The sequence below is a fragment of the Coregonus clupeaformis genome, chromosome 5 (genome assembly GCF_020615455.1).
Source record: "Coregonus clupeaformis isolate EN_2021a chromosome 5, ASM2061545v1, whole genome shotgun sequence".
Taxonomy (NCBI): domain Eukaryota; kingdom Metazoa; phylum Chordata; class Actinopteri; order Salmoniformes; family Salmonidae; genus Coregonus; species Coregonus clupeaformis.
Genome location: NC_059196.1, coordinates 34,791,732 through 34,809,040, shown reverse-complemented (window position 1 = coordinate 34,809,040; position 17,309 = coordinate 34,791,732). Strand labels below are relative to the sequence as shown.

The 17,309-nt window shown below is 46.8% G+C and overlaps 1 protein-coding gene across 1 annotated transcript in view; it reads right to left on the bottom strand.

Moving 5' to 3' along the window:
• The window catches only part of LOC121566913 (melatonin receptor type 1B-B-like), a 51,904-nt gene extending 34,815 nt beyond the window's left edge, over positions 1–17,089 (bottom strand). Inside the window, exon 1 of the mRNA XM_041876829.1 lies at positions 16,221–17,089. Within this exon, the coding sequence (XP_041732763.1) occupies positions 16,221–16,449 (229 nt within the window). The 5' untranslated portion in view covers positions 16,450–17,089. The remainder of the gene's footprint in view (positions 1–16,220) is intronic.
• Between the last annotated feature and the right edge of the window lie 220 nt (positions 17,090–17,309).

Sequence of the window (17,309 nt, the reverse complement as noted above, 5' to 3'; positions counted from 1 at the left end):
TAGTTTGAATAGCTCTCACAATTAAATATTCAGACAGCAAAATATATTAATAGACAGATTTTCTGCTGATTCCATCTGGTCGTGGTTATCGTAGAAGAGGGTTAGAGTTAGATGGTGGGAGCTATAAATGGCTAGGTATTTAGGGGGAAGGTTTTACAGGGCATGGGTGGCTGGCAGGTCAGAAAATAGGATGTAAGACTGTCATGCTTATAAACTTGTTGCATTTCAGCATGGTGACACATCTATCAGTCATCTTAGCCTCTAACCTTTAGTGCCTGTGAACAACACACAGGGGAAGACTATTTATTATGACACAGCACATAGAACAGACGTTCAAAAAGGCTATTATGACACAGCACATAGAACAGACGTTCAAAAAGGCTATTATGACACAGCACATTTGGGAGAAAAGAGGAGCTGCAGAGGCAGAGCGCTGCACACACACACACACACACACACACACACACACACACACACACACACACACATACTACCAACTCCCCAGCTCTGGCACACTCCACAAGGGAGATAGAGCGAGGGGAATAGACAGAGGAGTGGGGGAAAGAGAGAGGAATGGGACAGTTGAGAGAGAGAGAGGGAGAGAGAGAGAGACAGAGAGAGAGAGAGAGAGAGAGAGAGAGAGAGAGAGAGAGAGAGAGAGAGAGAGAGAGAGAGAGAGAGAGAGAGAGAGAGAGAGAGAGAGAGAGAGAGAGAGAGAGAGAGAGAGAGAGAGAGAGAGAGAGAGAGAGAGAGAGAGAGAGAGAGAGAGAGAGAGAGAGAGAGAGAGAGAGAGAGAGAGAGAGAGAGAGAGAGAGAGAGAGAGAGAGAGAGAGAGAGAGAGAGAGAGAGAGAGAGAGAGAGAGAAAGAATCCGGGGTAAGATAGAGTGCCATGTACGCTTCAAAGGCCATGTCCGGCAGCGTGCTGTCAATGGGCCCTGTGTCTGGGACGAGGTCTGGCTCTAAGAAGGTCTCCCCCCTGGCACACTCAGGAAGAGTACCTCTGTGCCTGCCTTTAATTGGCTCCTGCTCATTAAGAGTGGGGGAGAGGAGAGCTCTGGGACCTGTTAACAAGCTAGGCATATTAATGGGAGGGTCAATGAGATATTCACCCTCAGATCCCCCCTCGGCCACACTGACTATGGGGTCTCAGGTAGCCTAGCAGTTAGAGCATTGGTTCAGTAACCGAAAGGTCGCTGGTTCTAATAATCAAATCAAATCGTATTTGTCACATACACGTGTTTAGCAGATGTTATTGCGGGTGTAGCAAAATGCTTGTGCTTCTACCTCCGACAGCGCAGTAATTTCTAACAAGTAATATCTAACAACTTCACAACATATACCCAATACACACAAATCTAGTAAGGAATGGAATTTAAGAATATATACATATATGGACAAGCAATGACAGAGCGGCATGGACTAAAATACTGTAGAATATTATAGAATAGAATACAGTATATACATATGAGATGAGTAGTGCAGATATGTAAACATTATTAAAGTGACTAGTGTTCCATTTCTTAAAGTGGCCCGTGATTTCAATAGGCAGCAGCAGCCTCTATTGTGCTAGTGATCGCTATTTAACAGTGATGGCCTTGAGATAGAAGCTGTTTTTCATTCTCTCTGTCCCAGCTTTGATGCACCTGTACTGACCTCGCCTTCTGAATGATAGCGGGGTGAACAGGCAGTGGCTCGGGTGGTTGATGTCCTTGATTATCTTTTTGGCCTTCCTGTGACATTGGGTGCTGTAGGTGTCTTGGAGGGCGGGTAGTTTGCCCCCGGTAATGCGTTCGGCAGACCGCACCACCCTCTGGAGAGCCCTGCGGTTGCGGGCGGTGCAGTTGCCGTACCAGGCAGTGATACAGCCCGACAGGATGCTCTCAATTGTGCATCTGTAAAAGTTTGTGAGGGTTTAGGTGCCAAGCCAAATGTCTTCAGCCTCCTGAGGTTGAAGAGGCTATGTTGCGCCTTCTTCACCACACTGTCTGCGTGGGTGGACCATTTCAGTTTGTCAGTGATGTGTACGCCAAGGAACTTGAAGCTTTCCACCTTCTCCACTGCGGTCCCATCTATGTGGATAGGGGGGTGCACCCCCTGCTGTTTCCTGAAGTCCACGATCATCTCCTTTGTTTTGTTGACGTTGAATGAGAGGTTATTTTCTTGGCACCACACTCCCAGAGCCCTCACCTCCTCCCTGTAGGCGGTCTCGTCATTGTTGGTAATGAAGCCCCCTACTGTTGTGTCGTCTGCAAACTTGATGATTGAGTTGGAGGCGTGCTTGGCCTCCAACTCAATCATCAAGTTTGCAGACGACACAACAGTAGAATACCCAAGACGACAAGCTGAGAAATCTGTTTATGTGCCCTTGAGCAAGGAACTTAACCCTAATTTGCTCCAGGGGCGCTGTACTACAATCTAGAAAGAAAAGGTTCCTGCAGTATCCTTTAGGGGTTCTTCAAATTGAAACTGTGCGGGAACCCCTATAAGTTCTTTGAAGAACCCCTTTTAATGGATCCTCAAATAACCTTTTGAAGAAACTTTTGGGGTTAATTTTTGAACTACCCCCCCCTCCCCTATTATTATTATTAATAATTATAATAATACGCATAACAATGACAACAATAACACTATATTTTAGGTCTCAGTGTTTATTATGATTTTAGTGGCAAAGCAGAATAAAAAAATCCAAATATGAGGTAAACTCCCAGCAGAGCCCCAAGTCTAATGGATATACTGTATCCTCTGGCATGTTGATGTTAATGCGTTGTTGTTCTCCGTATCCATAGCCAGAATGATTTTTCAGTGCATGGTGATCGAACAGGTTTCCTGTTATATTCATCAGAGGTGTAGGGAGGGTGAAGTCTATGAATCCCCAAAATAGTAATTATACAGGTGTTTAACAAAACATGCACACGACATAATTAATACCTTGGTTTTTGTGGTGAATGTGAATTTAAAAAACTGTTTTGATAATGGTTTTCATACACATACCTTGTCCATTATGTAGAGGCCTAAGGGATATTAATTGAAGAGGTAAGGGAGGAAGAAGGTAAATGTGATCTGATTTTTTTGTTAAGTGCCTGCGCCTGCTGTCCTTTCAAATGCAAATCAAAATGTTTCAGTTGGGCAGTTCCTGCAAGAACCCCCACCAACTAAGGAGGTTCCTCGATGAACCCGACCTTCTATGGGGTTCTTGGATGAACCTTTTGGGGGCCATTTTCAGTGCCAAGAACCCTAAGGTTCTTTGAAGAACTTTGAGGATCTTAGAAGAACCCTTGTTGAACCGCTAATTTTTAGTGTACTATGGCTGATCAGTAAAACAGCACATTTCACTGCACCTATCCGGTGTATGTGGGAATAAAACATGTATTCTCCTATAGGTCAATACATGCACACACACACACACACATACTCAGGCGACGAGAGCTGATTCCCTCCACAAAATAAACAGCCTCCACTACAGATATCAAATACGCAACTTTCTGATCCAGAGTCATGGGATTACGCCCATCCTCCACCCCCATCCACAACCCCCTAGTAAAACCCAACCCTTCTTGATGGTAATAGCGCTCACTCTCGTCCCTAGTGAACGGTTTTGAAGGCATTTCCCGACGTCCTCAGGACATGGATAGACATCCAATTTCGACGTCAATCTTGAACGACCTGGCTGCACCACAAGCTGCCAGAACAGCTTCAATGCGCCTTGGCATAGTTTCTACAAGTGTCTGGAACTCTATCAGAGGGATGCGACACCATTCTTCCACAATAAATTCCTTCATTTTATGTTTTGTTGATGGTGGTGGAGAACGCTGTCTCAGGCGCTGCTCCAGAATCTCCCAAAGTATTCAATTAGTTTGAGATCTGGTGACTGAGACACACACACACACACAAACACACACACACACACACACCCTTTAAACCCCTATGCTCCTTTGAGACCCCTCATTCAAAGTCACTGAGGTCACTTCTTCTAGCCATGGTAGCCAAAATAATATAGAGCAATAGTAATGGTGTCTTTTTGTAGGCACTAACTCCACCATAGCTCGTTGGCCAAAGCCTATGAGGAAATGAACTGAGTTTTTGTAGGGTTTTTGGATAAACGCTGAAAATAAGGTATGTTGTAATGACAGGATTAGGAGATATTTTACGTTTTTTTCTATGAGATCATCTTCATAAGCTAACTTCACTTTTTGAAAATGTTGAAGCATTTATGTAATTAAAAAAAGCACATAAGGCACATAAAAGCTTATAAAGGCTTCATAATTCATGTTAATTGACTGACATTATCTCATAGAACAAAACATATAAGATCTCCAAAGCCTGCCTTAACCTCAGACCTTATTTTCTGTGTTTATCCTAAAACCCTTCCCCATTCATGTTCGCCCCCATTCATGTTCGGCCCCATTCATGTTCGCCATAGGAATGGCTGAACGAACCAGATGTAACTCATTTCATTTTTTAGGATTACAAGCTGGCAAACTCTATGGGCGAATGGGCATGATGGGATGTTAATTACTTAATTAACTCAGGAACCAAATCTGTGTGGAAGCACCTGCTTTCAAAATACTTTGTATTCCTCATTTACTCAAATGTTTCCTTTATTCTGGCAGTTACATGTATGTGTGCTGTTTGATCAAACTGAAAATGAACGTTCCCAAGGCAAAGTGCCAATATTTGCTCGCACAGTGGTACTTACAGTAGTCTTCCTCTGATTTAAGAGCTTTAGGATCACGTAGTGTGTGTGTGTGTGTGTGTGTGTGTGTGTGTGTGTGCGTGCAGTGAGGCTGACCCTTCTCTCGCTCTGTGTTACACAACACAATACAATACAGTGCACAATGAACATGTGTTAGATCAGGGCAGAGATGTCATGCCCATAGGGGGCACAGAGGCATAAGATCCCTTACTGATGGCACCTGTTAAATCCACTTCAATCAGTGTAGATGAAGGGGATGAGACAGGTTAAAGAAGGATGTTTAAGCCTTGAGACAAATGAGACATGGATTGTGTATGTGTGCCATTCAGAGGGTGAATGGGCAAGACAAAATATTTAAGTGCCTTTGAACGGGGTATGATAGTAGGTGCCAGGCGCACCGGTTTTGTGTCAAGAACTGCAACGCTGCTGGGTTTTTCACACTCAACAGTTTCCCATATGTATCAAGAATGGTCCACCACCCAAAGGACATCCAGCCAATTGGAAATAACTGTGTGGGAAGTATTGGAGACAACACGGACCAGCATCCCTGTGGAACACTTTTGACACGTTGTAGTCCATGTGTAACGATCCCGGCAGTCTGAGTCGGGTCCTGTCTGTGGACTAGTTTTTCTGCTCGTGATCTCCAGTTTCCCGAGGGTTCTGGAACGCTCCGGGGAGCTCTCTTGATTTCCGCACCTGCATCCCATCAGCAATCTGCACACCTGGTCCTGATCATCACCCTTCTTAGGCTCTGGCCTAACATCCATTCCCTGCCGGATCGTTAGCCATGAACATCACTCGTCCGGAACCTTCATCCAACCTCTGCCTGGTGGTCGGCGGCTGCCGAGCCATGATTGGATCAACCACTGCACCCCCAACAACTAATCAACGCCGCCCGCTCTGTTCCCGGGATTATTCAGCATCACTCTTGAATTTGTAAATAAACCCTCACCTTCGTTTCAACTTACCTTGTCCTGGTCTGCTTCTGGGTTCTGGCTGTGTAACTCGTGACAGAACGATCCGGCCAGTAATGAACCCAGCGGACCTGGACTCTGTTCGCCATGCCATTTCCCATCAGGAGAAGATGTTGGGACAACATAGCACGGCACTACAGGAGATAGCGTTGTCAGTTCGGAACCTTTCTACCGGTCTGACGGAGGTCCAGAACCAGCGCAAGTTTCCGGTGGAGGATCCACTACCGGTTTCACCCATCTCGCCTGCCGCGTCTGGAGCTGTGTCCTTCCGTGAGCCCAAGGTTCCGACGCCGGATAAATATGAGGGGGAGCTGGGAAGATGCCGTTCTTTCCTTATGCAGTGTGGGTTAGTGTTCGATCTACAGCCCTACTCTTATGCCACAGACAAGGCTAGGATAGCCTTTGTGATTGAGTTGCTGCGTGGTCGAGCGCTGGAGTGGGCTTCAGCCGTTTGGGAACGACAAGACCCCTGCATGGCTTCATACCAGGGGTTCACGGCCGAGATGAGGAAGCTCTTCGACCATTCCGTCCGAGGGAGGGACGCAGCTAGGCGCCTGTTTTCGCTTCACCAAGGAACTCGCAGCGTGGCCGACTTCGTGATCGAGTTCAAGACGTTGGCTGTGGAGAGTGGGTGGAATGAGGAGTCTCTGCAAGCGGCCTTTTACCAGGGTCTGTCGGAGCAGCTCAAGGATGAGTTGATCTCCTATCCGGAGCCTAGTGACCTGGACAGCTTGGTAGCCTTGTCTATTCGGGTGGATAATCGAGTCCGAGAGCGAAGGAGGGAGAAGCAATGGGGTCCGTCCAATCGATCAGCTTCTCAGTTCCCAGTCGGGTCGGGTGGTGGACCAGAACACGTCGATCATTCTCCACCACAAAGGATTAGTGGAGAGGTCCTCTCTCCCGATTCTGAACCCATGCAAGTGGGGCGGCACGGGTTAACCAAGGAGGAGCGTCAACATAGACGTAAGACCAACTGCTGCCTCTACTGTGGTAGCTCGGGACATTACATCTCCACTTGTTCCCGGCGGTCGTCAAACTGCCCGGCTCGCTAAAGTTGGGAGGACTTTTTAGCGAGCCAGTTTCAACCTCTCAGTACCTCTGTCAGACCCCGTTTCCCGGCTACCCTTGTGAACAGGAATCAGAGCTTAGCGATTAACGCTTTTATCGATTCAGGTGCCGATGGAAGCTTTCTTGATGCCGAGTTGGTGGAACAGCTGGGGCTTTCCAAGGAGCAATTGCCGGAAGCCATTGAAGCGACCACTCTGAACGGCAGTAGTCTGGCACGTATCACGATGAGGACTGAACCGGTTAAGATGCTGTTGTCGGGGAATCATTCGGAGATGATTTCATTCTTCATTCTGCCGTCTTCCCATGTTCCTCTGGTCCTTGGATACCCCTGGCTGAAGGAACACAATCCCACGTTCGATTGGGTGACGGGCAAGGTAACGAGTTGGAGCCTTGATTGTCATGCTAACTGTCTCAAGACTGCCTGTCCCCATTCGGTTCCCAGTCAGGTGATTGAGGCTAAACCCCCAGATTTGTCCCTGGTTCCCGAGACATATCACGATTTGGGGAAGTGTTCAGTAAGCAGAAGGCTCTGTCACTCCCTCCCCACCGACCATATGATTGTGCCATCAACCTGTTCCCTGGAGCTGTCTACCCCAAGGGAAGGTTATACAGTATCTCCCGCCCTGAACGTGAGGCTTTGGAGACCTACATCAAGGAGTCCCTAGCTGCTGGTCTCGTTCGTCCCTCGTCATCACCCCCTGGGGGCAGGATTCTTCTTTGTGGGTAAGAAGGATGGCTCTCTTCGACCGTGTATTGATTATCGGGGGTTGAATGACATCACGGTCAAGAACAAGTATCCCCTGCCCTTGATGAGTTCTGCCTTCGACTCCTTACAGGGTGCTACGGTGTTCACCAAGCTAGACCTACGCAATGCGTATCACATGGTCCGGATCAGAGAGGGAGACGAGTGGTTGACGGGTTTCAATACACCGATGGGTCACTTCGAGTATCAGGTGATGCCGTTTGGACTGACCAATGCTCCAGCGGTATTCCAGAGTATGGTGAACGACGTCCCTGAGAGATATGATCGGTCTCTTTGTGTTTGTTTACCTGGATGACATTCTGATCTTCTCGAAGGAACCTTCCGACCACGTCCAGCATGTCCGGCAGGTTCTGCAGCGATTGTTGGAGAATCGCCTGTTCGTGAAGGCCGAGAAGTGCGAGTTTCACGCCCACACGACATCCTTTCTCGGGTACATCATCTCCAGGGGAGAGATTAGGATGGACCAGGAGAAGGTTAGAGCGGTTCTGGAATGGGCCCAGCCCGGTACGAGATTGCAGCTCCAGAGATTTTTGGGGTTTGCGAATTTCTACCGCAGATTCATCCGGGATTACAGCCGTGTGGCCGCTCCGTTAACGGCCTTGACTTCCAGTATCAGGAGCTTCAAGTGGAATCCGGAGGCGGATCGAGCGTTTCTGGATTTGAAGAGGCGATTCACCAACGCACCGATTCTCTCTCAACCGGACACGGCCCGTCAGTTCGTCGTTGAAGTGGACGCGTCTGATGTGGGAGTTGGCGCCATCCTGTCGCAGCGATGCTCCACGGACAGTAAACTCCATCCCTGCGCCTACTACTCTCGTCGCCTTTCGCCTGCGGAGAGGAATTACGATGTGGGTAACCGGGAGCTTCTCGCGGTGAAACTTGCCTTGGAGGAGTGGCGCCACTGGTTGGAGGGGGCGGAGCAGCCGTTTATTGTCTGGACTGACCACAAGAATCTTGCTTACGTGCAATCGGCTAGACGTCTCAACTCCCGTCAGGCCAGGTGGTCGTTGTTTTTCGGACGATTCAATTTTTCCCTGACGTTCCGACCTGGATCTAAGAACGGCAAGGCGGACGCCTTGTCTCGGATGTTCTCCAAGACGGAGGAGAGTGGGTCCAAGACCGAGACAATTCTCCCCCGGAACTGCGTCGTGGGAGCTGTTAGGTGGAAGATTGAGGAGGAGGTGATGGCGGCTCTTCGGACGCAGCCCGGTCCCGGTAACGGTCCACCCGGTCGGTTGTTTGTGCCTGAGTCGGTTCGTCCTGCGGTCCTCAAATGGTCCCACGCCAGCAAGATGGCTTGTCACCCTGGCGTGGCTCGGACGATGGCGTTTCTTCGCAGACGTTTTTGGTGGCCTGCCATGGCCGAGGATACTCGGGGTTATGTTGCTGCCTGTCCAGTGTGTGCGCAGAATAAGAGTACCAATCGGCCCAGCTCTGGACTACTTCACCCCCTTCCTATTCCCCGGCGACCATGGTCGCATCTGGCCCTGGACTTTGTCACTGGGTTGCCCGCTTCTGAGGGGAACACGGTCGTTCTGACTATCGTGGACAGATTCAGCAAGTTCGCCCACTTTGTGCCAATTGCCAAGCTTCCCTCTGCCTCGGAGACGTCCGAGATCCTGGTTAGGGAGGTTTTCAGGGTCCACGGGTTGCCCAGTGATATCGTTTCCGACCGTGGCCCTCAGTTTACCTCTGCTGTCTGGAAGTCCTTCTGTTTGGCCATTGGAGCTACAGTCAGTCTCACATCTGGTTTTCACCCCCAATCTAATGGTCAGGCGGAGAGAGCCAACCAGAAGATGGAATCCACGCTACGCTGCCTGGCCTCTTCCAACCCCACCTCCTGGGTCTCTCAGTTGCCTTGGGTTGAGTATGCCCACAATACTCTCCCTACATCTGCCACTGGGATGTCTCCCTTCCAGTGCCTGTATGGCTACCAACCTCCCTTGTTCCCTTCTCAGGAGAAGGAGCTCTCAGTGCCTTCTGTTCAGGCCCATATTCGTCGTTGCCACCGGACCTGGCATCGGGCCAGAAAGGCACTCCTTAGAGTTTCGGACCGGTATCAGCTCCAGGCGAATCGTCGCGGATCCCCGCTCCCACCTACACCATCGGAGATAGGGTCTGGTTGGCCACACGGGATCTTCCTTTACGGACTGAGTCTAGGAAGTTGTTACCGAAGTTCATTGGTCCGTTTGTGGTGGAGAAGGTGATCAATCCGGTGGCAGTTCGACTCAAACTCCCGAGGACGCTCAGAGTCCATCCCACCTTTCATGTCTCCTGCCTCAAGCCTGTTTTCCTCAGTCCTCTGTTGCCTCCTCCGCCTCCTCCTCCTCCTCCTCGGATGATCGGAGGTGGTCCTGCCTACACGGTGCGACGCATCATGGATTCCAGACGGCGGGGCCGGGGTTTCCAGTATCTCGTGGACTGGGAGGGGTATGGTCCTGAAGAGAGGAGTTGGATTCCGCGGCGACAGATCCTAGATGCTGACCTCATCCGTGACTTCTACCGCCTCCATCCTGGCGCTCCGGGGAGTCCGCCCGGTGGCGTTCGTCGGAGGGGGTACTGTAACGATCCCGGCAGTCTGAGTCGGGTCCTGTCTGTGGACTAGTTTTTCTGCTCGTGATCTCCAGTTTCCCGAGGGTTCTGGAACGCTCCGGGGAGCTCTCTTGATTTCCGCACCTGCATCCCATCAGCAATCTGCACACCTGGTCCTGATCATCACCCTTCTTAGGCTCTAGCCTAACATCCATTCCCTGCCGGATCGTTAGCCATGAACATCACTCGTCCGGAACCTTCATCCAACCTCTGCCTGGTGGTCGGCGGCTGCCGAGCCATGATTGGATCAACCACTGCACCCCCAACAACTAATCAACGCCGCCCGCTCTGTTCCCGGGATTATTCAGCATCACTCTTGAATTTGTAAATAAACCCTCACCTTCGTTTCAACTTACCTTGTCCTGGTCTGCTTCTGGGTTCTGGCTGTGTAACTCGTGACACCATGCCCAATGAATTGAGGCTGTTCTGAAGGCAACAGGGTGTGCAACTCAATATTTTCCTAATGTTTTGTACACTCAGTGTATATACACAGTTGAAGTCAGAAGTTTACATACACTTAGGTTGGAGTCATTAAAACTCGTTTTTCAACCACTCTATCACACCCTGGTTCTGGGGACTCTAATATGTTGAGCCAGGGTGTGTAAAGTCTATGTGTTTTGTTCTATGTTCACGTTCTAGTATTGTTTTTCTATGTTGGCCAGTGTGGTTCTCAATCAGAGGCAACGTGATACAGCTGTTGCTTGTTGTCTCTGATTGGGAACCATACTTAAGCAGCCAGTTTTCCCACAGTGTTTGTGGGATCTTGTTCCTGTATAGGTTTGTGTTTGCACCTTTGGACGTCACGTTATCGTTTTGTTGTTTTGTTGGTGTTACTCTAAATAAAGTAAAGTATGTTCGCTCATCACGCTGCGCCTTGGTCCTCTCACTCTAACGAACGTGACAGACTCCACACATTTCTTGTTAACAAACTATAGTTTTGGCAAGTCGGATAGGACATCTACTTTGTGCATGACACAAGTAATTTTTCAACAATTGTTTACAGACAGATTATTTAACTTATAATTCACTGGATCACAATTCCAGTGGGTCAGAAGTTTACATACATTAAGTTGACTGTGCCTTTAAACAGCTTGGAAAATTCCAGAAAATTATGTCATGGCTTTAGAAGCTTCTGATAGGCTAATTGACATCATTTGAGTCAATTGGAGGTGTACCTGTGGATGTATTTCAAGGCCTACCTTCAAACTCAGTGCCTCTTTGTTTGACATCATGGGAAAATCAAAAGAAATCAGCCAAAACCTCAGAACATTTTTTGTAGACTTCCACAAGTCTGGTTCATCCTTGGGAGCAATTTCCAAACACCTGAAGGTACCACGTTAATCTGTACAAACAATAGTATACAAGTATAAACACCATGGGACCACGCAGCCGTCATACCGCTCAGGAAGGAGACGCGTTCTGTCTCCTAGAGATGAACGTACTTTGGTGTGAAAAGTTCAAATCAATCCCAGAACAACAGCAAAGGACCTTGTGAAGATACTGGAGGAAACAGGTACAAAAGTATCTATATCCACAGTAAAACGAGTCCTATATCGACATAACCTGAAAGGCTGCTCAGCAAGGAAGAAGCCACTGCTCCAAAACCGCCATAAAAAAGCCAGACTACAGTTTGTATCTGCACATGGGGACAAAGATCGTACTTTTTGGAGAAATGTCCTCTGGTCTGATGAAACAAAAACAGAACTGCTTGGCCATAATGACCATCGTTATGTTTGGAGGAAAAAGGGGGTGCTTTGCAAGCCGAAGAACACCATCCCAACCATGAAGCACGGGGGTGGCAGCATCATGCTGTGGGGGTGCTTTGCTGCAGGAGGGACTGGTGCACTTCACAAAATAGATGGCATCATGAGGAAGGACAATTATGTGGATATATTGAAGCAACATCTCAAGACATCAGTCAGGAAGTTAAAGCTTGGTCGCAAATGGGTCTTCTAAATGGACAATGACCCCAAGCATACTTCCAAAGATGTGGCAAAATGGCTTAAGGACAACAAAGTCAAGGTATTGGAGTGGCCATCACAAAGCCCTGACATCAAACCTATAGAAAATGTGTGTGCAGAACTGAAAAAGCGTGTGCGAGCAAGGAGGCCTACAAACCTGACTCAGTTACACCAGCTCTGTCAGGAGGAATGGGCCAAAATTCACCCAACTTATTGTGGGAAGCTTGTGGAAGGCTACCCGAAACGTTTGACCCAAGTTAAACAATTTAAAGGTAATGCTACCAAATACTAATTGAGTGTATGTAAACTTCTGACCCACTGGGATGTGATGAAAGAAATAAAAGCTTAAATAAATCATTCTCTCTACTATTATTCTGACATTTCACATTCTTAAAATAAAGTGGTGATCCTAACTGACCTTAGACAGGGAATTTTTACTAGGATTAACTGTCAGCAATTGTGAAAAACTGAGTTTAAAAGTATTTGGCTAAGGTGTATGTAAACTTCCGACTTCATCTTCAATGCCCTTGCTGATGGAAGGAGGTTTTCACTCAAAATCTCACGATACATGGCCCCATTCATTCTTTCCTTTACACGGATCAGTCGTCCTGGTCCCTTTGCAGAAAAACAGCCCCAAAGCATGATGAGTCCCTGGCGGCGTAGTGTGTTACTGATGGTAGGCTTTGTTACTTTGGTCCCAGCTCTCTGCAGGTCATTCACTAGGTCCCCCCGTGTGGTTCTGGGATTTTTACTCACCGTTCTTGTGATCATTTTGACCCCACGGGGTGAGATCTTGCGTGGAGCCCCAGATCGAGGGAGATTATCAGTGGTCTTGTATGTCTTCCATTTCCTAATAATTGCTCCCACAGTTGATTTCTTCAAACCAAGCTGCTTACCTATTGCAGATTCAGTCTTCCCAGCCTGGTGCAGGTCTACAATTTTGTTTCTGGTGTCCTTTGACAGCTCTTTGGTCTTGGCCATAGTGGAGTTTGGAGTGTGACTGTTTGAGGTTGTGGACAGGTGTCTTTTATACTGATAACAAGTTCAAACAGGTGCCATTAATACAGGTAACGAGTGGAGGACAGAGGAGCCTCTTAAAGAAGAAGTTACAGGTCTGTGAGAGCCAGAAATCTTGCTTGTTTGTAGGTGACCAAATACTTATTTTCCACCATAATTTGCAAATAAATTCATTAAAAATCCTACAAGGTGATTTTCTGGATTTATTTTTCTCAATTTGTCTGTCATAGTTGACGTGTACCTATGATGAAAATTACAGGCCTCTCTCATCTTTTTAAGTGGGAGAACTTGCACAATTGGTGGCTGACTAAATACTTTTTTTCCCCACTGTATAAACAACTAACAATTAACAAAAAAAAAAATGTAAAAAGATATATCTTTTTTTTAATTACTATTATTTTTTAAATGATTATTTGTTGTAGTTTCTCTGTAATACTCCTAGCCACCTTGCAATTTTATGATGTTGTTTATGAAGTTGTACTGAATAAGACTCACATGCCTTTCAATCGTTTACTCAGATTTTAGCAAATATGTAGAGAAGCATATTTAGGGTGTGCTTGTAAATTTACTCTGGAGTGCCAGAGTGCGTTCAGAGTGTGCTCTGGCGTTCGTAAATTCAGAGCATTGTCAGATTGTCAGTTCGTAAATTCAGAGTGTTTCGCTCTCGGAGTGTTCAGAGCACACACTGGACGCTCTGGCCTAGGAGTAGGGTTGATCCGAGCGTTCTGCCCTTACAACGGCAGTCAAGCACCCAAGACATCTGGCTAAAGTTGGCTAGTTTGCGAGCTACTTCCAGACACAAATGAGAGAACACCTCACTCTGACCAATTTACTCACCTTAGCAGAGGTGGTTAGGCTGTTTTCATGTTGTCTAGAGTGTTGGTGACTGTAACTGTGCTGCTGGCAACAATTTAATTACGTTTTTATGCCAACGTTTACTGACACCGGTCATATTCAACAGGTGTTGTGCTTACTTAAATTAATCAGTTATTCTGCAATCTGGCACACTCAGATGAGTGCTCTGAAATCGGAGTAGAAAGCCAGAGTGAATTTTCGAACGCACCCATAGTGCAGCTCAAGAGATATGTTTAGATATGCAGAAAAATACATATAATTAAGCCTAATGATTATGGCTCTAGATTGCAGGAATAAGCTGTCCCCTCAGACTTTTAGGGTGCATGATGCCCCCGGTAGATGATGCCTGAATAAAAGCAAGTGAACCAAGCATGATAAATCACGACTGTGACTGCTGTTAAAGTGCTACAGAGAGAGAGATCGCTACAACACTGACATTTGAAATGTCTTTATTCTTTTGGAACTTGTGTGAGTGTAGTATTTACTGTTCACTTTTTATTGTTTATTTCACTTTTATCCATTTCACTTGCTTTGGCAATGTAAACATATGTTTCCCATGCCAATAAAGCCCCTTGAAATAGAACATTGAACAAATTGAGAGAGAGAGAGAGAGAGAGAGAGAGAGAGAGAGAGAGAGAGAGAGAGAGAGAGAGAGAGGGGGGGAGAGAGAGAGAGAGAGAGAGAGGGAGAGAGAGAGAGAGAGAGGGGGAGAGAGAGAGAGAGAGAGAGAGAGAGAGAGAGAGAGAGAGAGAGAGAGAGAGAGAGAGAGAGAGAGAGAGAGAGAGAGAGAGAGAGAGAGAGAGAGAGAGAGAGAGAGAGAGAGAGAGAGAGAGAGAGAGAGAGAGAGGGAGAGGGAGAGAGAGAGAGAGAGAGAGAGAGAGAGAGAGAGAGAGAGAGAGAGAGAGAGAGAGAGAGAGAGAGAGAGAGAGAGAGAGAGAGAGAGAGAGAGAGGGAACGGACGGTCAGCCACACATTGGCTCCAACTCCAACAGTCAACATCTGGACCGTGCCGTAAGGGCATAAGAGCCAGGATTTGAGCGCTCAGTGTTGGGCACACCAGACTGGAATTGACCGACGGTATTCCAACTAATCCCCGGTCCCTGCTTTAAATCCCCAAGCCATCACAACTGAATAGTTTTTCTGTTTCCAAACATATATTCCAATATTAATCAGTAACCTAGATGACAGCTATTAGACCACTGAGAAAAAGCCAAACAAAATAAATCCATTATAAATCACTCCAATGGGCACATAATGTGTTGGCAACTGTAACACAGCTGACGTGTGTTGGTATAATTGGTGCTCGTGCGGCTCTTTCCCGCCCTGTTTGGATACCCCTGGCGGGAATCCATCATTTTTATACAATGTTCTCTTTTGCATTTTCACTATGGACTCGGCAGGCCTATGAAAACAGTTCTAGTTTCAAAAGGTTGTCAAAACCCAATTTGGAAATAAAAAAGTGTAGGCCTCTATTTATGCACACACAAAAAACATGTATATTTGCTTATTTATTATTTAATAATAATAATAATACTATTAAATAACAATTAAGGTCAATATTGAATAAAACAATAGAATAATGCAACAATAAAGCAAGCTAAAAGGAAAGAATCCCATGAGATTGAAATCTGTTACCATAATCATAATCTATGCATCATTTAAGTGTAGATTTTTTGGTAGGGATCGAGTGCCACCATCAAATCTGAGAACTCCCTGTAGCTCCTAACAAGTGATTCCCGAATGACTCTCAAAGCATTGACATAGGTTAAAACACCTTACAGACAATAAGACAACATTTTCCCATAACAAAACGTGATTAAAACGCAATCATCAACATTCGATACAATCATATAATTTTTATCTGTGCGTAAAGTAAACTAAATGCATATGATGTTCACACCTTCCGCATAGGAGGAATACATTCACTATTGTCAGCAGTCTCATTCATATGGAGTCTTGAATGTAGGCTTATTGGTTTGAATGAGATCGCTCAGTGATTCAGATAAGGCACGAGAACGAAATCATATTTTCAGAATCTCTCCTTGTCATTGCATTTATAATATATCTATTGCATTGGTCGATAAGTCAATGTTATGCCAAATTATTTCAACAATATCAAGGTAGACTATAACCAGGGGTGCCATTCTCTCTCTCTCTCTCTCTCTCTCTCTCTCTCTCTCTCTCTCTCTCTCTCTCTCTCACACACACACACACACACACACACACACACACACACACACACACACACACACACAATGATACACAAAAGAGACACAAACAATAATTATCCACTTACCCGCATTCCTAAGTTTCCGGTTCCTAAGCACTGAAATGATAACCAGCAAGTTGCCCAAGACATCCACCACCGTGGTGAAGATCAGCACGCTGGCCAGCACCGTGATAGCCCATGCCGGACGCGCCCCCGGCCGCGCGTCCAGTTCGGTGCGGTTCCTGGAGAACGAAACATTCTCTGGCATGTCGAAAACCTTAGGGCTACCAATTTTTGTCCTCCCCGTCCGAGTCATTCAAATCCCCCTGTCCTTCTGACAAAACAATGACATGTTGTTGCGAAAGTAGACTTGTAGCCTATTTGACAGCTGAATATGTTAAACACGCCTTTGGTTTTGACAGTCTGTGATGCACACAGTTTCTCAACTTGCTCGGAGTGAGCCGCGCCGTCATCGAGTTGTTTATAACTGCGTCCGATCTGGCTAGCTGACCCTAATATCCCCTATCGATCAAATACTTGAGAAGGCTCGTGGGTGCTCCATGCCCTCGTTCCTGGCAGCTCATTTGCATATCCAGTCCAACTGTTATCACTGTGTGAACGCGCCTATCGCTTTCTCTCAATCCTCCTCTCTCCTGTGCTGGTCGGACCGAACCTTGCCTGCTGTGCTGTCGTGTGTTTTGCCTCTGGCAAAGTCTGGCTGCGATCTGAATTATTTGTTTTAAAAGCTGCTCGGAATTGCGAATCTACAGCGCAATCAGACTAGCGAGCGAGAGCCAGACCGTTGGCTTGTTTTCAGAAAGAGGATATATCGGGGAGGCGGATTCATTAACTCGTGCTTGGAAACCGATCTCAGTGAAGCGTGCGTTTGTTTCATATCTATTGTTCCGCTCCGGCGCGGTGACAAAGATTTTGTTTATTAATTTGAAGATGTCTGTCTGCCTGCGGTGCACCGTCTGGAAACAATGTTGTATTACATCGAATCGACTATCATTCGACAACAGATTCCGGCTGCGTCCGACCAATTCACAACAAAAAGTGTCAAGTTGCCAGTATGAAGAGCAGACTGGCTAGCACCACGGAGCGCGAATTGGGTATGAGGGACTGGAATGTGTCAGACCCACTGGACAAAATCTGGTTGAATCAATGTTGTTTCAA